Below are 21,447 nucleotides of genomic sequence, written 5' to 3'. Positions count from 1 at the left end.
AAATAAACGTTGAAAATGTCAAGTAGACGATGGTGCAGGGCAAAGGGTTCTCTTTGGTACTATCATGGGAGTGTAAAACAGCATTCTGGATGGCAGTGTGAGAGTATTAATATTTCACATGTGTAAAACCTTCTAAAATTGCAGTAATCTTACTTCTCAGAATCTAACTTAGAAAAAATATTCAAATACAGGGAAGAATAAACCATTCCCTGTAATAGTATACTGTTGGAAGCAATCTAAGGGCATTTCAGGTGGGGACAATTAAAATCACTAGAATAGGGGCGTCTGGTGGCATAGTTGGGAAAGCATCCAACTCTTGATTTAGGCTCAGGTCATGATCTTGCAGTTCGTGCGTTTAGACCCCACATTAGGGTCTGTGCCTGACAGCATGGAGCCTACCTGGAATTCTCTCTCTGCTCCTCCCCACCCACCTTTCTCTCAAAATAAATAAAATTAAAAAAAAATTTTTTTTTATTTTTTTTAATTTTTTTTTTCAACGTTTATTTATTTATTTTTGGGACAGAGAGAGACAGAGCATGAACGGGGGAGGGGCAGAGAGAGAGGGAGACACAGAATCGGAAACAGGCTCCAGGCTCTGAGCCATCAGCCCAGAGCCCAACGCGGGGCTCGAACTCCCGGACTGCGAGATCGTGACCTGGCTGAAGTCGGACGCTTAACCGACTGCGCCACCCAGGCGCCCCTAAAAAAAAATTTTTTTTTAATCACTAGAATACATCCATAACTCCAGGCAGCACTAAAATAAAAGAGGCAGATTTTTATGTATTGACACAGAATAAGCTCCAAGATATATGGTAGGTGAAATGAGCTAGTAAAAGAAAAATACATACTATATAATCCCATTATGTTTACCAAAAACAACCAAAGCTAAATAACTGTAGATACAGAAAAAATATACACAGGAACAAAATATGTAGGCAGGCATAAACACATGTATGAAAACGTACTCCCAAAAGGTCTAGAACTCCACTGTCCAATACAGTAATGTTAACAAAAGAAAACCACAGGCCCTAATGGTATCACTTTGACTGAGTTCCCAAACTGGGGCTTAATACCCAAACTTAACTGCAGTTTCAACCTCCCCCCAGAAATGTGGCCTTAACCAGTCAGTCAGGAAATTTTTCTTTCCACCAGTGCCAATGACTCTGTCATCTGGGTCCTCTCCCTCAAAGAAAGATGAGGTACTCTGCATGGTAAGACCCCTCCCCTAGAAAACAACCTTGTCAATCCTTTTCTTTTGCTAATAACTTTCTTAACCTTTCTTCCTTCCTTCCTTCTATAAAAACCTTTCATTTTATACAACTCTTTGGAGTGCCTCTCTACTAGCTAGAGGAAGTGGGGCCCAATGCATGAATTCTTTAATAAAACCAATTAGATCTTCAAACTTACTTGGCCTGATTATTTAGCAGTAGCCATGAATCATGTGTGGCTACTGAGCATTTTAAATGTTGTTAATGGAACTGAGAAAGTGAATTTTAAATTTTATTGAATTTTAATTTAAAGTTAAAAAATTTAAATTGAAGAAACATATTTTTTCCATGAAATACAACTTTACTGTTTTGGTAGGATTACATTTTACATAACCTTTTGATCCCATATACTACTATTTCTAACATTACTGACAAGAACAACTCCCTTGACCAAACTTTAGTCAGGCTCCTCTGAGCCCTCTTCTCAACTACGCTTTGGCCTTGGCAGCCTGCCAGGCCCAGATCTGGCAAGAATCTCTCCACTCTTGATACCTAACCAAATTCTTCATACCTTCACCCCGATCCTAACCAAGTTCCTCTCAGTAACTTTTCATTCACTCACTTCTATATCCTGCCCCTTGGCTATAAATCCCTGTTGTGTTGGGAGTTCAATTCAATCTCTACCCTCTACTGCAATAGTTTTGAGTAAAGTCTTCTTGCTTATTTTACTTTTCCAATACAATTTTTCTTTGACATTACACATAATCACATCACCAGTGTAGACAATGTTTCTCTTTTTTTTTTTTTTAAAGTAATCTCTACACCTAATAAAGGGCTTAAACTCACAAACCTGAGGGTCAAGAGTCGCATGCTCTATCAACTGAGCCACCCAGGGCCCTTCCACCAGTGTATTCAATCTTAACAAATTGATTACGTTTGAATGATTTTTTTCTATGCACTGATGTAACATTTAATGGACTTGTTTGAATATTTTATGCAGACAGTACAAATTACAGTGATATCCTGTGTAACTGTAACTGATTACTGTTCTGAAATATTTATTACAGTTTTAATTGCATTATAATTAAACTCTTTTTCTAGCCAAAAACATTTAAGAATGGACAAAAGTTTTTTTTTTAATGTTTATTTATTTTTGAGAGACAGAAACAGACAGAGCACAAGCAGGGGAGGAGCAGAGAGAGAGGGAGACACAGAATCCAAAACAGGCTCCAGGCTCTGAGCTGTCAGCACAGAGCCCAGTGCGGGGCTCGAACCCACAAACTGTGAGATCATGACCTGAGTTGAAGCCAGACGCTCAACCAACTGAGCCACCCAGGCACCCCAAGAATGGATAAATTTTTTAATATAAAAAGAAAATACACTACTGATGCAGAATCAAGTGGACATGCAGAAGCTAGTACTCTCACTGGAACAATGAAGAATAAAGACTGGACTAAGGCACATCACAAATTTCACAATAAACACTAAATACAATTTGATACAAGAGAACAGAAATAAGCTGTTCATTGTGTAAAAAAATTTTAGATTATAAACCAGACAATACTACGTGACACTGTCAACAAATACATAGTAAATCTAACAAGAAATTTCCTCTCAACAAACAAAAATGAAGTTTAATCATCTAAAAAAAGAATTAAATATCCAGAAACATTTTAAAATAATATATAACAAGGTGTGAGCTTGTCACTTTGGCCAGCCATAAAATGGCTTGGTTTCTTGCACAAAAAAGGAAAACCATTTCTAGATGAAGAGCTGGTGAAAAAAACTTTATTTCAGGTATGGAAATTTTGTTTAGAACATTACGGGAAAATTTTTTTAAAGACATTTTTAGGGGTGTCTGACTGGCTCAGTCAGAAGAGCATGCAACTTTTGATCTTGGGGTCATGAGCTCAAGCCCCATGTTGAGTGCAGAGATTACCAAAAAAACCAAAAAACAAAAAACAATATATACTTTTAAAAGGATTAATTAAGCAAACAACAATTGTCTACAGAATACAAGACCTAACACACTGATTCAATGATTCAGTATTTTTAAAATACAAATACTTTTCTTTAGATTTAAATGAGTTGTACAATTAAAAGATAAACTTTACTATGAATATTTGGGTCACATCTTATCTCAAAGGACTTCCAAACTGATAAGAAATGCTATCAATTCATGACCAAATATTCATGGCATAGATATTTGTGTATCTTCTATATCTGTAAAAAGAAGAATTTCAGTGAGAAATGGAAAAAAAAAGTTCCACCACAACCGATCATTGCTCTCTTAGGTTAGGTTAAAACTGATTTATTGAAATTTTAAAACAAAAAACTAATGTTTTGGGGTGTCTGGCTGGCTCAGTCAATAGAGCATGCAACTCTTGATCCTGGGGTCGTAAGTTCAAGCCCCGTGTTGGGTGTACAGTTTACTTTAAAAGATAATTAATTAATGACAGATAAATAAACTAATGAATGTTTTACTTATTACTTTGTTCCAGATATACTATAAAAATTTTGTACTTGATTTTGATAAGTAGACTCTAAGGAAACTATCTTGAATATAGTTGTTAAAATCATTTGGAATATGTATGCAACTGCTATGACCACTGCCAGTTTATAGAAAAACAAACAGAACACATTTCATTTAATGATGTTTTTTTGTTCTTTACCAGTGCTCACTGGTTGAGTCACAAAGTTTTGTAAAGAATTATAGTACTGTGAACTCCAATTCAACATTTGTTTGAAACAAAAGGAATGCTTGCCAAACATTCAATAATCAAAAACGAAAAAATGATACTTCACATTTTCTTACCAATATCACAGTTATATATGAATGAGCTAAATTTGAAGCTCTGACAAAAAAGTATCTGTGACCTGGTTAGATAGGTAAGAGAATTATGTTTAAAGTGAAAATTTTCGGGGCGCCTGGATGGCTCAGTCGGTTGGGCAGCCGACTTCCGCTCAGGTCATGATCTCGCAGTCCATGAGTTCGAGCCCAGCGTCGGGCTCTGTGCTGACAGCTCAGAGCCCGGAGCCTGTTTCGGATTCTGTGTCTCCCTCTCTCTCTCTGACCTTCCCCCGTTCATGCTCTGTCTCTCTCTGTCTCAAAAATAAATAAACGTTAAAAAAATTTTTTTTTAAGTGAAAATTTTCATAATGATACAAGTCAGTAAGTGACATACACATTTTTCCAACATGAATCAATGGAAAACTTTAATTGCAATTCAGAGTGATATGCAAATTGCATGCAAAAGCTATAAAATTTTTGAAAAATACTTTGTTGGGGCGCCAGGGTAGCTCAGTCAGTTAAGCATCCGACTGGGTCTCAGTTTAGGTCTTAACCTCACAATCATAAGTTCAAGCCCTGTGTTGGGCTCTGCACTGAGCCTGGAGCCTGCTTAAGATTCTACCCCTCTCCCTCTCTCTCTCTCTCTCTCTCTCTCTCTCTCCCCCCCCCCTGCTCCTCTCCCCCACTCAGGCTCTCTCTCCAAAAATAAAAAATATTTTGTTGATATTCATAAATTTAGAGCTGCCTTTTTAATTTACACAATGACCGTGTGAAATCAATGTTAATAATATTAACATTGAAAATGTGACATAGTAAATTTACTTAACTTTGACATACTTTTGAAACTGATGTGGTTTTTTTTTTTTAATGTTTATTTATTTTTGAAGGAGAGAGACACAGAACATGAGCAGGGGAGGGGCAGAGAGAGAGAGAGAGAGAGACAGACAGACATAGAATCCCTAACAGGCTCCAGGCTCTGAGCTGTCAGCACAGAGTCCAACGTGGGGCTCAAATTCACGAGCTGTGAGATCATGACCTGAGCTGAAGTCGGACGCTCAACTGACTGAGCCACCCAGGTGCTCTGAAACTGATACTTTTAATTCCCAGTCAAATCAATTCTTCTAAAACAGATGGAATTAGTTTTGCAGATCTAGATATGAATATAAACAAAATTTTTAAAAACTCTATTCAGATAGTAAACAACTTTTAACTATGTTTAGAACTTGGGTATACAAATCTGTTTTTTCAATTGTACTGTGCAATCTAAATAATGATCAAGAATTCACAATAAAAATTCAGCATCCAGGGGCGCCTGGGTGGCGCAGTCGGTTAAGCGTCCGACTTCAGCCAGGTCACCATCTCGCGGTCCGGGAGTTCGAGCCCCGCGTCAGGCTCTGGGCTGATGGCTCAGAGCCTGGAGCCTGTTTCCGATTCTGTGTCTCCCTCTCTCTCTGCCCCTCCCCCGTTCATGCTCTGTCTCTGTCCCAAAAATAAATAAACATTGAAAAAAAAAAATTTTTTTTTTAAATAAATAAATAAAAAAAAAAATTCAGCATCCAAACTGAGATGTAAATGTAAAATATATACCAACTTTTTAAGACTTAGTACAAATAATAACATATTAATTACATGTTGAGATGATATAAATTTTGGGTTAAATAAAATGCATCATAAATATTAATTTCATCTGCTTTTTACTTTTTCTTAATGTGGCTACTAGAAAATTTTATAATCTATGTACATGATTTGTATTATATTTCTATTGACACAATGGTCTAGAAGGATAGCCATCAAATTATTGACAGTAACTATTACTGGAAGGAGGCTGAAATGGAGAATAGTAAAGAACTATTAATTTAACTGTATTATTAGAAAATGTATATAAATATGTTCATATATCACTTATATAACCAAAATCAAATTGTAAGTAACTCTTACAAACTAAGAAAAACAATGCTATAGAATACTGGATGTAGAATACAAAAAAATTTAAAGAATAAAAGAACATCCAACATATAGAACTTGACCTCACAAGTAATTAGGGAGATAGAAATGAAAAGATCACAGTAGATTTTACCAATTCAACTGGCAAAAGTTAAAAAAAGTTAGGGGCACCTGGGTGGCTCAGTCGATTGAGCGTCCGACTTTGGCTCAGGTCATGATCTCATGGTTTGTGAGTTTGAGCCCTGCGTCGGGCTCTGTGCTGACAGCTCGGAGCTGGGAGCCTGCTTTGGATTCTGTCTCCCTCTCTCTCTGCCCTTTCCCACTGGTGCTCTGTCTCTCAAAAATAAATGTAAAAAAATATATATATTTTTTTTAAAGTTAAAAAGGTTTAATTTAGCAGGATGTGTTAAAAAAGATGGGGGGGGGGGCGCCTGGGTGGCGCAGTCGGTTAAGCCTCCAACTTCAGCCAGGTCATGATCTCGCGGTCCGTGAGTTCGAGCCCCGCGTCGGGCTCTGGGCTGATGGCTCAGAGCCTGGAGCCTGTTTCCGATTCTGTGTCTCCCTCTCTCTCTGCCCCTCCCCCGTTCATGCTCTGTCTCTCTCTGTCCCAAAAATAAATAAACGTTGAAAAAAAAAAATTTAAAAAAAAAAAAAAAAAAAAAAGATGGGAGGGGGCGCCTGGGTGGCTTAGTCGGTTAAGCGTCAGACTTCGGCTCAGGTCATGATCTCATGGTCCGTAAGTTCAAGCCCCGCGTCGGGCTCTGTGCTGTCAGTTGAGTCTGGAGCCTGCTTCCAATTCTGTCTCCCTCTCTCTCTGCCCCTCCCCCACTCACTCTCTGTCTCTATCAAAAAATGAATAAATGTTAAAAAAACTAAAAAAAAAAAGATGGGGAAATAAATTCTCTCATATGCTAATGATGGCAGAGTCATTTTGGAAGGCAGTTTGGCAGACCATATTAAAATGTAATGCAAAAATAATAATTAAAAAAAGTAATGCAAACACATTATGATCTGACTACTATTTGCATAAGTTCGTAAGACCACATGCACAATGATATACACTGCAGGATTGTTTTTAACAAAAATCCTAAATAAACTATGATATAATCATACCATTGTTACTCTGCAGCAATTAAAAGAATGAGGTACCTCTATATGTTCTAAAATTAAAACAAGTATCTCCAAAGCATACTAGTGAAAACTGCAGGGGCACCTGGGTGGCTCAGTCAGCTAAGCGTCCGACTTCAGCTCAGGTCATGATCTCGCAGTTTGTGAGTTTGAGCTGTGTGCCGGGCTCTGTGCTGACAGCTCGGAGCCTGGAACCTGCTTCAGATTCTGTGTCTGCCTCTGCCTCTCTCTCTCTCTCAAAAAAAAAAAAAAAAAAAAAAAACATTAAAAAAAAAAAAAACTGCAAAGAATCCTCAACACAGAACAAAACAAAAAGCAACCTTTTCATTTTGGGAGTAGATATTTGCAAATGATACATCTGATAATGGGTTAAAATCCAAAACATATAAAGAATTTATATAACTTAACACCAAAAAAGAAACCCCACAAATAACCCAATTTAAAGTGGGCAGAGGACCTGAATAGACATTTCTCCAAAGAAGACATCCAGATGACCAATAGACACATGAAAAGATGCTCAATATCACTAATCATTAGGGAAATGCAAATCGCCTCACACCAGCCAAAATGGTTGGTATCAAAAAGACAGACATAACAAGTGTTGGCAAGAATGTAAAGAAAAAAACCTTCATGCACTGTTGTGGGAATGTAAATTGGTGCAACCAATGTGGAATACAGTATGGAGGTTCCTCAAAAAATTAAAAATAGAATTACCATATGATACAGTAATTCCACTACAAGAAATTTACCCTAACAAAAACATTAATTCAACAAGACATATGCACCATGTTTATTGCAGCATTATTTACAACAGCCAAGATACAGAAGCAACCTAAGTGCCCACTGATAGATGTATGAATACAGAATATGTGGTACACACACACACACACACACACACACACACACACACACACACACACACACTAGAATATTACTCAGCCATAAAAAAAAAAAAGAATGAGATCTTGCCATTTGTAACAACATAGATGGTCACAAAGGGTATCTTATCATCTTAAGTAATATAAGTCAGACAAAAACAAAAACCATGATTTCACTTCCATGTGCATCTAAAAAACAAATGAACAAACAAAAGAAAACAGAAACAGACTCATGAAAACTGAGAATAAACTAGTAGTTGCCAGAGGGGAGGGGAGTAGAGGAATGGGCAAAATAGGTGAAGGGGATTAAGAGGTATAAACTTTAAGTTATAAAATAGGTCATGGAAATAAAAATATATAGCATTGGGAATATAGTGAATAATATTGTAATAATGTTGTATGGTGACAGATGGTGACTACATTTTATCATGGTGAGCACTGAATAATGTACAGCTTGTCAAATCACTATGCTGTACACCTGAAACTAATATAACTAATGAAATCAACTATACTCCCAACAATAAAAGTTTTTTTATATCAATTTTTAAAAGTAAGCTAGACTGGGCTGCCTGGGTGGCTCAGTCAGTTGAGTGTCCAACTTTGGCTCAGGTCATGATCTCATGGTTTGTGGGTTTGAGTCCCATGTCCGGCTCTATGCTGACAGCTCAGAGCCTGGGGTTCTTAGGTATTCTGTGTCTTCCTCTCTCTCTGCCCCTCCCCTGCTCACGTTCTGTCTCTGTCTCTCACTGAAAAATAAATATTTAAAAATAATAATAATAATAATAATAATAATAATAATAAAGTAAATAAATAAAAGTAAGAAAGACTGGGGTACCTGGCTGGCTCAGTCAACAGAGTATGTGACCCTTGATTTGGGGTTGTGAGTTCAAGCCCCATGTTGGGCATAAGCTTCTTAAAAAAAATTTTTTTTAAACAAGACCAATGAATAGATGGGTATGTAATAAAGCAAATATAGTAAAACTTTAATTGCAGAATCAGGTAATGGGTATAAGGGTGCTCAGTACATGGGTACAATTCTTTCAACTTTTCTTTATGTTTAATAATCACCAAAATTATCATTAAGAATAAAAATGAGTTAATACATTTTAACTCTTTAGTCATTAAAAATAGAATGTAGATAATTACAGCTATTAAATTTAACAATAAGAAATAACTGTGGAGTAGGGGTGATTTTTTTTTTTCCATGAACTTTAAGCAAAAAAAGCACTGTGACTACTGAAATTATTTCTACATCTTAGGATAGTCGAAAAAAAAAAAAGGTGAGAAATTATACCTTATTAATCTGTCTTAGCCCAAATTCTCTGGCAACCAGAGCCTAAAGCAATGATTAGAGTGCTGGTGGCTTTATTTGGGAGTTTCTTACCCAGGACACCAAAGGTTAATAAAAAAAAAGGAGGGGCACCTGGGTGGCGCAGTCGGTTAAGTGTCCGACTTCAGCCAGGTCACGATCTCGCGGTCCGGGAGTTCGAGCCCCGCGTCAGGCTCTGGGCTGATGGCTCAGAGCCTGGAGCCTGTTTCCGATTCTGTGTCTCCCTCTCTCTCTGCCCCTCCCCCGTTCATGCTCTGTCTCTCTCTGTCCCAAAAATAAATAAATAAATGTAAAAAAAAAAAAAAAAAAGGAGGTGGGAGCTGAGGCAAGAACTGTGTAAAGCAAAGTCAGTGACTAGCACTTTACAACAAGCTATGAAAAGATACAGTAGGCCACTTGGCAAATGCATTTACTTGGTACCCTCCTTGGAACATTTACTGATAATAGTCTACAAAAAAGAACATACCTCAGAGTGGTCCACAGAGGAAAAAGAGGAATATATCTGGAAGGTTCTCTCCTGTCTCCTATTTCCCATTAGTCAAAGTTGATCCCACACACAGTAAACTTCACTCTACTTCCAGATTGTGTCATCCAGCCTCCACAAATGTGCAGGGCACTAAGCCCTGTGCTATGGTATTTCATCCAAGATTGGAAATGGCAGGAGGAACAGACACTCCCAAAATGTCAGTCTGGTTGGAAGGTAGCCACTAAGGAATAGGGCCCTGCTGCCCAGGTTATGCAACAGATCAGCCTATAGAGACAGAAGAGCAGTCTAGGAGCCAGGTGGTATTGAGAGAATCTGAGGAGGCACATAAAATTATATTCAATATTTTATAAGAACATAATATAACATGTAAGGAAGACGAAACCAAAAAAAAAAAAAAAAAAAACCACAAAATCTGCCACAAAAATAGGGTAAAAATGAGGGTGAATGCAAACCCTAAGAGTCATTCTGCTATAGCATTTATATCTCATACTTCATCGCTGTGCTTTGGTGATGACATTCTGTGATATTAAGCACCTGAGACAATCAAAAATTAGATTTCAGGGATCTTAGCAAACCTTACAGAACTGAAGGAGTCTGAGGAAGAAAAACTCAGTCCTCTTCCTGTGTTACACCCTTCTCTCAGACAACCACCACACTCACACTTCTGATGTAAGATGTGAGGTTCTCCCCACCAAGTGATTCTGTGACACCACCTGGGTGTCCTACAATTTAACAAAATTTTAACACTATCTACCTGCAGATAGCATCAGATCCCACAGGTTAAGGAATCAGTCCCACAAACCTAACGCCTCCCTTCAGACGCGAATCGCATCTGTGCTTCTGACCAACAGGCTGTAAATGTGAGGTTCCCATAATCCCAGGGATTCAAGTAATTTGCTAGAGCAGCTCACAGAACCCAAGTAAACAACAGTTTACTTACTATTTACCAACTTATCATAAAAAGATATGGCAAAGGATACAGATGAACATCCAGATGGAAGAAATGCATGGAGCAAGTTACGTGGGAAAGGACACAGAGCTTCCATGCCCTATCCAGGCAGCCAGTCTCCCAGCATCTCCACATGTTCACCAACCGAGAAGCTCTCCAAACCTCATACTATTTATAGAGACTTCCTCATGTCAGGCATGATGTATTATTTAACTCCATTTCTAACTCTCTTCCCATGTGTGAAGAATGGAAGTGGAGCTGAAAATTCCCAGCATGTAATCATGGACTGGTCTTCCTGAAAACCAGCCCCCATTTTGGAGCCCACCAAGAATCACCTCATTAGAATAAAAGACACTACTATCACCCAGGAAATTCCAAAGGATTTAGGAACTCTATGTCAGGAACCAGGGTCAAAGACCAAATACTAGAATGAGAAAATGTTCTTAGTATTGTCATTAATGAGGAAATTAGAAGAGTTTTAGGAGCTCTATGCCAGCAACCAGGGTCAGAGGCCAATAAATATATTTTATATTATCTCACAGAGTCAAATTATAGATTTTACCACAACCATGCTACATGAATCACAGACCTACTCTATATAATCTAGATTTACATTCATCTTCACAGAATACCTCCCTGTCTGGCCACATCTTATTCTTGGGATAAAAAATATTTTGAACTAGGGGCACATGGCTCAGTTGGTAGAGCATGTGATTCTTAAAATCAGAGTTGTGAGTTCGAACCCCACACTGGGTATGGAGACTTCTTAAAAATAAAATCTTTAGGGGCGCTTGGGTTACTCAGTCAGTTAAGCATCCCACTCTTGATTTCAGTTCAGCTCATGATGTCACGATTCAAGGGATCGAGCCCTGCATCAGGCTCTGCACTGACATCATGGAGCCTGCTTGGGATTTTCTCTCTCTCTCTCTCTCTGCCCCTCTCCCACTCATTCTCTCTCACTCAAAACAAATAACCTTAAAAAATTTTTAGTAAAATCTTTAAAAAATGTATTTTTTGAACTAAAGGAGCCTCTGTCCCAGAAGCTGGTTGGCAGAAACTTAGCCTTCAGTTAAATTTTATATACTAAAAATGTTGCTAAACTACTCATACTTACTTTAGCCATTTTTTCAACTAATCACTTATCAGTGTAGTTAACATTATGGATATTGGAGGTATCTAACATCCATTCCATTCCTCCTCCATTGTGCAGCAGCCAGGAAATTAGGATGAGATAGTTCTCACTCCCAAGGACAGAAATGAAGAATGTGTATCTGACTGGTACATTGATGATTCTCAGAAACCAGTAAATCTTCCTTACAGTGGTAATATAGGTCTAAAGTTAGGAATCCCTCTGGTCACAATAAAGTGGCACAATATCAGCATGAAGTTAAGAACAGTTATTTAATGATTATGAGTAGGGCACATCTGCCTGCCAACAGATAGATGAGAAAAAAAGAAGTATATGGCCCCAATGATTGCTGAAATCTATTACTTAACATGAGGGGAACCAGTTTAACAATGAAGCCAATCCTGTGGATGACAGATGAGAAAAAGAGAAAGAACTGGGCTCATGATGACATCCTTTAAACTGCTAGACCAGTCAACCCTGAAGCCTAGAATTTCTAGCTACACATGCCAGTAAAATTCAATTATATAAGCCACTATTTTTATTAATACATAAACTTAAAAGCGTATCAACTGGTATCTAAAGAACTGTGTTATCTTTCTTTCCATTGTGCTTATCCCATTTGCCTATTTTATCTTGCTTAAATCACCACTTCACATTTTGTTTTTAAATGAGCCTTCAAAGAGCCAACATATGAACACACACAATTCATTCCCCCAAAACTAGACACTGAACACCATTATTTCAATTATTCTACATCAGTCCTCCAAAAGCATAAAGCAAATTCCCAGTTTAAAGCTCTGTTCAAACAGGAATACTTCCATTTTGCACCCAATCCAAGTAACTGAGGAAATTCAGACCAAACTTAACATGCTTAATATGCTAGGCAATGAAGAAACTTTCCAAAAGAGGTTAGTAAATACATCCCACAAAGTTTATACACCAGTAATTTTTAGCCCTGGGAGGAGGGATGGCAGGAGTTGTAAGACTCTCAGAGAAACTGAGTAAAGCTCCTTAGAAAAACACGTCTCCTTGTTTTAACTGCCTCTATTTATCTAGTTGGTGAGGAAAGGATTCCTTTTCTAGGGTTATAGGGATGGCCAAACACATAACACCTGACACTGAACAGGTACAAAAAACAGTAGTCACATATACTCACAGTGTCGGGGAGGAAGACTGCCATATTCACGTAGGGTCACAGAGGGGATGCCCTCCAGAACACAGTGAACTACCAGGGGTGTGGGAGGCAGGCTTTGCAGTACCAAGAGGGTGAGGTGTCCCCCAGCTCCTACAGACTTATTTAAATAATTCTGCAGCCAGGAGGGAAATGAAAGCTGCTATTCACAGATAAGCAGAAACTGTACCTGATCTATCTAATAAGGAGGGTTGTTTAGCAAGGGGATCTTATCCTCAGGAGCAAAGTAGGGAACATTCTCAAGATATAACATTAAAAAGTTTAACTTAAAAGGCACAACAAAATAATATTTTTTAACAATTAGATTATCAAATATCAAAAAGTATAAGTATATACTCATATACAGATTAAGCATCATAATAAATGATACATGCATTGCTCATTGCTGGTAGAAGGATAAACTTCTAACCTCTGCAGAGGGTAACTGACTATTATCCATCAAAATGTTAATGCACATACCTTGAAACCAGCACCCTACTCCAAGGTATTTATCCTATGGATAAATGGATATTTATGGACATATCCTTACATATGTATGTAATATACAGACATTAGTTGTAGCTTTGCTTGTAACAACAAAAGACCTCAAATAACATAAATATCCTTTAATAAAGCACTAGTTAAGTATATTTGGCATACCCATACAATGAAATATTGGTAACTTTTAGGGGCGCCCGGGTGGCTCAGGTCATGATCTCATGTTTGTGGGGTTCAGGCCCGACATCAGGCTCTGTGCTGATAGCTCAGAGCCTGGGGCTTGCTTTGGATTCTGCATCTCCCTCTCTCTGCCCCTCTCCCACTGGCTCTCTCTCTCTCTGCCCCTCTCCCACTGGCTCTCTCTCTCTCTCTCAAAAATAAATAAACATTAAAAAAAAATTTTTTTAAAGCAGAAAGTAGAGGAATTGTAGGAGAGGGGAAAATGGGTGGTGGGCATTGAGGAGGACACTTGTTGGCATGAGCACTGGTTGTTGTATGTAAGCAATGAATCAAGGGAATCTGCCCCCAAAACCAAGAGCACACTATACACAGTATGTTAACCAACTTGACAATAAATTATATTTGAAAAATAAAAATAAATAAAAAATAAAATAAACAGCATAAGGTAGTTCTAAATGTACTGACAAAAAGATTTCTAAGATATACTGTTACAGTAAAAATGCAATGTATAGAACATTGCAGCAGGTGAACAATCATTTGTATGGGGAGAATATATACACACAAATATGATTCAAAATGTATAGAATATCTCCAAAAAGACACCCTAAAATTGAAAACTAGTTTGCCTCTAGAGAACTACATGGCTACAGATCAGGGAAGGGAGTTTTTTTTATTATATTCTTCACGCCTTCTAAATTCCTTACCATGTGATGCATTACTTGTTGTTTTAAGTCATGAAGAACTACATTTTATAATTCTATTCATATGAAATATCCAAAACAGGCAAATCCATAGAGACAGGAAGCAGACTGGTGGTTGCCAGGGGCTATGTAGAAGTGGGGAGTGGAGAACTGATTGCTTAATTGGTCTAGGTTTTCTTTTAGCATCATGAAACTGGAATTAGATAGTGGTGACTGTTGCAAAACATTGTAAATATGCTAAATGCCACTCAGTTGTACACTTCAAATAGTTAAAATGGTGAATTCTATGTTATGCATATTTTATTACAATAAAAAATTAAACATTTATAAACTAAATATAAAACCAATAAAATTAAAAATCACATTAATTTAATATGATAGTGATACCTTACTGAAATTAAACCGTTATTCATGACATAAATATAATACCAACAGATTTGGCACAGGTTATTTTCAACAAGTTTTCTTTTCAACAAGATATACAATGGGTCAATTGTTAGACCATCTTAAGTGAATATATAAAAACTGCATTTGGTAGGAGTAGACCACTAACACATTCTGTTCAGCCCTCTTCTCATTTGAAGACATGAAAACTTATAATAATTATATAAGGTGGCCATCTAAAAGATCCAGCATATGCTTACATGCATTTATTCATATCAGTTAAAAGAAAATACAAAATTCTAAGCTTCTCTAAGAATTTATAAACACCTGAGAATACACCCAATCATCTCCAGGGACTTCAAACCCAATTGAAAAATACTTATCTAATATCTACACCAGAGAAAGATTTTATCACTCCCTTTTTATATCCTTAATCTTCCCCTCTTCACTACCTCATTCCTGACAGCCTATACCATACTACTTTTAAACAAGATTGGCTCAGTCAGTAGAGAGTGCAACTTTTTTTTTTTTTTAAGTTTATTTATTCTGAGAGAGACAGAGACAGCGTGAGCAGGGGAGGGTCAGAGAGAGAGGGAGAGAGAGGGAGAGAGAGGGAGAGAGAGGGAGAGAGAGGGAGAGAGAGGGAGAGAGAGGGAGAGAGAGGGAGAGAGAGAAGCCCAAGCAGGCTCCACACTGTCAGTGCAGAGCCCAACACGGGGTTGGAACTAAAACAAAACATGAGATCATGAACTGAGCCAAAACCGAGAGTCGGACACTTAACCAACTGAGCCACCCAGGGGACCCAAGTGTGCAACTTTGGATCTCAGGGTTGTGGATTCAAGCCCCATGTTGGATGTAGAGATTACTTAAAACATAAAATCCCAAAAACAACAACAACAAAAAACAACAACTACCACGTCCTGGTACCCTGCTCTCTCTCAGGATACTATTCCTTCCCTTCACAACCAAATTTATTTTTACATACTTCATTTACTTATATTAACTTCATTTGCCTGTTTCCACTCATTAGTTACCTACTACAATATGACTTTTGTTCCACTTTTTGGAACTGTTCTCTCAAATATCACCAAACCCTGAAAACTATAATGTTCCAGTAGCTTCTTCTTGACTACTGGACTTCTCTGAAGCATTTCAAAGCCAAAAGACTTACCCAAAGGACTTAACTACAAGTTTTCTAAGATCCTTTCATTCAGTCATAAATTGTTTTTGAATTCATACTATTTGATTTAAAACCTGAACAACAGGGGTGCAACAGGGGTGCCTGGGTAACAGAGTCAGTTGGGCATCCGACTCTTGATCTCGGCTTAGGTCATGATCTCACGGGTTTGTGAATTCAAGCCCCACATCAAGTTGTGCACTGATGGCATGGAGCCTGCTTGGAATTCTCTCTCTCCCCTCTGCTCCCCCCCCCCGCTTGTGCTCATTCTCTCTCAAATAAATAAACTTAAAAATTTTTGTTTTAAAACCTGAAGAGAAAGTTCTTGCCTTAGGTGAAACAGGGTCAGGTAAATACATACAACACAAGATAGTGTGGTTGAACAGTTTGAGGGAGAACTAAGTCTCACCTTATAGTTCATCAGAATGAGAAGGAATCAGAAAGAATGAAACAATTTCTCGGTTTCTGAAGAAAGTAAATACAGTTCTGAATATCAGGAGGTCTAGAACTTCCTATATTAATTTTTGAAGACTGCCATAACAAAGTACCAAAAACTAGGTGGCTTAAACAACAGAATTTATTCTCTCAAAATCTGGAGACCAGATGTTCAAAATTAGGTGTCAGCAAAGCCTTTTGCTCTCTGAAGATTTTAGGGGAGAATCCTTCCTTGCCACTTTCTAGAAAGCTTCTGGTGGTTGCCAACAATCCTTGGTGCTCCTTGGCTTGCAGCTACTCCAATCTCCGCCTTCGTCATCATGTGGTCTTTCCCTCTGTGTTTCTGTGTCTCTCTCTCCTCACAAGGACACCAGCTTTGTGATTTAGGGCCTAACACAGTATGACCTCATCTTAAGTTGATTACAACTGCAAAGACCCTATTTCCACATAAGGTCACATTCGCAGGTACCATAGGTTACGACTTAAAGACATCTTTTTAGGGAACACAATTAAATCCAGGCTTTAATTTTCTCAAGACTAGGCAAACAGCAGAGGCAGTAGACAAAAATAATGAATGAATGAATGAATGAATGAATGAATGAATGAATGAAATAATTTTTTTAAGACAGAGTGGGCGCTTCTAGCACATCTCCAAATAAGGCACATACCCTGAGCCATAGGTGAAGTCATTAGTGGTAGATCTACATCTTCTTTCTCACATAGGGACTATTATCTGCAAAGGAACAGGGTTTATAAAGAGACCTGAAGCGCTCAGTGAAGTTCAATGGAGTGAAAGTATACTCATCAGGGAACTTTCAGTTGAGAAAGAAACCAAACTTAAATCAGCTTATGCAAAAATGATATTAATGATGAAGTATATATTAAATATTATGAATTACTACTAAGAAATTTTAAGAAATATAAGCTGAAGTATTTAGAGATGATGTGGCATGACATCTGCAACTTATTTTCAAATGATCCAGAAAAAAAAGGGACATATAAGGGAGGGAGAAGCAAAAGATTAACAAATGCAGAATTTAGGATAATAATTATTCTTTCAACTTCTCTACATATAGGAAATTTTTCAAAATAAAAAGGGATAGGGGAAAATGACGACATATTTTAACTGGGACAAACAGATTTGGACCGTACTTCAAGGTGGATTATGTGTAGGATTAAAAAGATGTGAAAAGGTGAATGTATACTACATGGATCTCTCATCTCCATACTTCTCCTCACACAACATCCTTCTCTAGTAATTCACCACAGAAAGCAAGATGTTTTTCACAATGCTCTTTTCCCCAATTAACCTCTCTCTGAATGAGAGGCAGGAGGGTGTCAGGAGGTTGGCAAAGGTTCCCCAGTCCAGTGAATGTACCAAATCAGAGAAGGGATTAAGGGATTAAGGGTTGAGTAAATTAACTCCCTCTTCAATTTATCTTAACTCTTAACTCCCTCCTAATATTTAGCAGGTTAGAGAGTGAGAAACTACAGAACAAAAATAAAGCAGCAAATCAGTAACACAGAATGTATTACAGAGTCTAAATATCACTCTCTGGTGAAGATTAGCTACCGTAATAGAAAAGAAAGAGGCATTCATGGATCGTTATCTGCCACCAGCTTGACAGTAGAGAAGAAAACCTGGGAAAACAGGATATCCACTTAACAAAGATGGAAGGAAAATAAGAGGAAGGGAGAAAAGGAAAAAAGAAGGAGAGACTAAATCAGTGAGACAGCACAGCAGCTAAAGTGCCATAGCCAGAGCTGTCTCTAGGGATTTCAGATCCCTAGATTCAGCTCCAAAAGCCCTTTTCAACTTTGTCTTGACTCCAGTAACAGCTTTTGAAAAGTTACAAGGAGCACATAAATGAAACTGAAGATCCTAGCCAGTTAGGAAAACACAGAATTCCTTTGTCCCACAAGAAGAAACTAACCCATTCAGAGGTAAATGTACTAATCATCACAAAGCTCAAGAAGTTCCTTCAAAAAGGGTTAAGTGCTTAAGGAATCTTATTGATTAGCACTGGTATCTTGAGAATGACAATTACTCTCCTATAGACCAGCAGATGGGGCTCTCTCCCTGAATCTGTTTATTCAAGCAAAAAATGAATAAAATGTCATTTGGAAAAATGTAGTCTTAATGTTGTCTTTCACAAGGTCAAATAAACACTAGTATACAACTCTATTCTTTTAATTACTTGTAGAATATTAATCTCTGACAGGTACAAAAAGAAACATAATCATTATTTTAACCCAATTCAACAATGCAGGGAGGGAGCATCTGTTAAATCCTTGGTTCTCCTTCAATTACATACCCTCATAATACAAATCTGATTTGGAGGTACTCTATGGACTATTATGAATTAACAATTTTATTCATTTCAAGTTCACCTCTCCAACTTAGCACTGTTAACATGGTTTTAAAATTTTTTTAAATTTTTTTAAAGTAGGCTCCATGCTCAACATGGGGCTTGAACTCATGACTCTGAGATAAAGAGTTGTATACTCTACCTACTGAGCTAGCCACGTGCCCCAACATGGTTTTTAAAAAAAAATTTTAATCAAACCTTTAAACAGAATTTATTGGGGTGCCTGGGTGGCTCAGTCGGTTAGGCGGCCGACTTCGGCTCAGGTCATGATCTTGCGGTCCATGAGTTCTAGCCTCGCGTCGGGCTCTGTGCTGACAGCTCAGAGCCTAAAGCCTGCTTCATATTCTGTGTCTCCCTCTCTCTGACCCTCCCCTGTTCATGCTCTGTCTCTCCCTGTCTCAAAAATAAATAAATGTTAAAAAAAAAAAATTTTTTTTAAATAAACAATTTATTTTGGTACTTGAGGAAAAGACCATGTTTGACCAACAAGTTTACAATTAACAGTCTTAGATACCTACTATAAAGTACAAGATTTGAGTTACATGGTTATCAATCCAATAATTAAAGAAATTATGACAACATAGGGTGCCTGGGTAGCTCAGTTGGTTAAGCATCTGACTCTTGGATTTGGCTTAGGTTGTGATCTCATGGTTCATGGGTTCAAGCCCCACATCGGGCTCTTCACTGACAGTGTGGAGCCTGCTTAGGATTCTCACTCTCCCTCTCTCTCTCTGCCCTTCTCCTGCACATGCTGTCTCTCAAAATAAAAAAAAAATTAAAAAAAGACTGAAAAAAGAAATTGTGGCAACAAAAAAACAAATTGCCAAGAACTTAGGGGTATTTCAACACTTTTCAAATAGAACATTCAATTTTGAAAATAGTCAACTTAAATAATACTGTACTACAACTGGTCAAGTGTAAACCTAATCAATAAAAAGCAGTCTTACCTGTATGAGGTGGATCTAATGTTGCCATTACAGATGCTTCAAGACAGTGTTTTCCATTGTAATTATGCCCATGATTAATTTCTCTAGCACTTCCGTCAGTAGGCAGATTTAAACTGCATATTTGGGTATTATTTTGTAACTGGAGAAAGGTATTCTTATTTGCAGCAACCTAAAAGAAGGAAATATGTATTTTATGCAGAAATTAAATCTAATTTTCCATATTTTTATATAATAAATTCCTAATTTAAAATATGAACTACCAACTTCTCTATATCTTAAAAGGAAATAGGCATTTTAAAATAAATTAAAAATCCAATTTTACTGTCTACTAAACTATTAAACTTTTAATTATGTTATAAAAGCTATAGACATAATAAAATGAAAATTATGCTTATAATTATAGTGTAAACAATGTATCAGAAGAGTTTTTAAACATGTCATAACAAGCCATTCTCAGAATCAACTGTGTTTTTTTCTTGCCGAATTTCTCAATATTAAAATCAATACTTAAATATTCTCCATTTTTATGTGGGATAATGGTACTGTCACTGTGTTGGTTACAGAGACAAATACTGAACTGTTTACAAATGAAAAGATATTCCTGGGATTTGCATCAAAATAATGAGTAGATTGCACTGAAAATAATAAGACACCTAGGAATAAACCTAACCAAAGGTAAAAGGTAAGAGGTAAAAGACCTATACTCTGAAAATTATGAACACTGATGAAAGAAACTGAAGATAACACAAAGAAATGGAAAGACATTCCATGCTCATGGATTAGAAGAACAAATATTGTTCAAATGTCTATACTACCCAAAGCAATCCACACATTTAAGGCAATCTCAATCAAAATACCACCAGAGGAGCCTGGATGGCTCAGTAAGTTAAGTGGCCGATTCTTGATTTCCACTTAGGTCATGATCTCACAGTTCATGAATTCAAGCCCCACATGGGGCTCTGTGCTGACAGTGTGGGGCCTACTTAGGACTGTCTCTCTCTCCCTCTCTCTCTGCCCCTCTCACACACAAACATGCCTCTCTCTCTCTCTCTCAAAATTTTTGTTTTAAAAAAAACAAAATTACCACCAGCATTTTTCACATTACTAGAACAAACAATCCTAAAATTTATATGGACTCCAAATACACAAAGCAACCCTGAAAAATCAGAGCTGGAGGGATCACAATTCCAGACCTCAAGTTATATTACAAAACTGCAGTAATGAAAAGAATATAGTACTGCCACAAAAATAGACACATAGTTCATAGAACAGAATACAAAACCCAAAAACAAACTCACAATTATATGGTCAATTAATCTTCGACAAAGCAGGAAAGAATATCCAATGGAAAAAAGGCAGTCTCTTCAGCAAATGGTGCGGGAAAACTGGACAGCTCCATGCAAAACAATGAAACTGGACCACCTTCTTACACCATACACAAAAATAAATTCAAAATGGATTAAAGACCTAAATGTGAGACCTAAAACCATAAAAATGCTAGAAGAGAGAGCACAGATGGTAGTTTCTCTGACACTGGCTGTAGCAACTTTTTTCTAGATAGGTCCCCTGAGGCAAGAGAGACAAAAGCAAAAATAAACTACTGGGACTACATCAAAGTAAAAAGCTTCTTACACAGCAAAGGAAACAATCAACAAAACTAAAGGGTAACCTACAGAATACGAGAAGATATTTGCAAATGCTATATCAAATAAAGGGTTAGTATCTAAAATATATTTTAAAA

At 37.4% G+C, this 21,447-nt stretch overlaps 1 protein-coding gene across 2 annotated transcripts in view; it reads right to left on the bottom strand.

The window, feature by feature from the left end:
• Window positions 1–21,447, bottom strand: part of RAD54B (RAD54 homolog B) — a 119,701-nt gene that overhangs the window by 82,112 nt on the left and 16,142 nt on the right. The window contains exon 3 of one of the 2 annotated variants that reach the window (XM_025922718.2): window positions 19,707–19,875. In XM_025922718.2, coding sequence (XP_025778503.1) covers window positions 19,707–19,875 — 169 coding nt within the window. Of the gene's footprint in view, window positions 1–19,706; window positions 19,876–21,447 lie in introns of those variants that run through there. The other variant, XM_086695458.1, reaches the window with a different exon arrangement.

This window comes from Puma concolor, chromosome F2, assembly GCF_028749965.1.
Source record: "Puma concolor isolate L17-30 chromosome F2, mPumCon1.1.hap2, whole genome shotgun sequence".
NCBI lineage: Eukaryota > Metazoa > Chordata > Mammalia > Carnivora > Felidae > Puma > Puma concolor.
The sequence above is the reverse complement of the archived record's forward strand: the minus strand, read 5'-3'. Positions and strand labels throughout refer to the sequence as shown.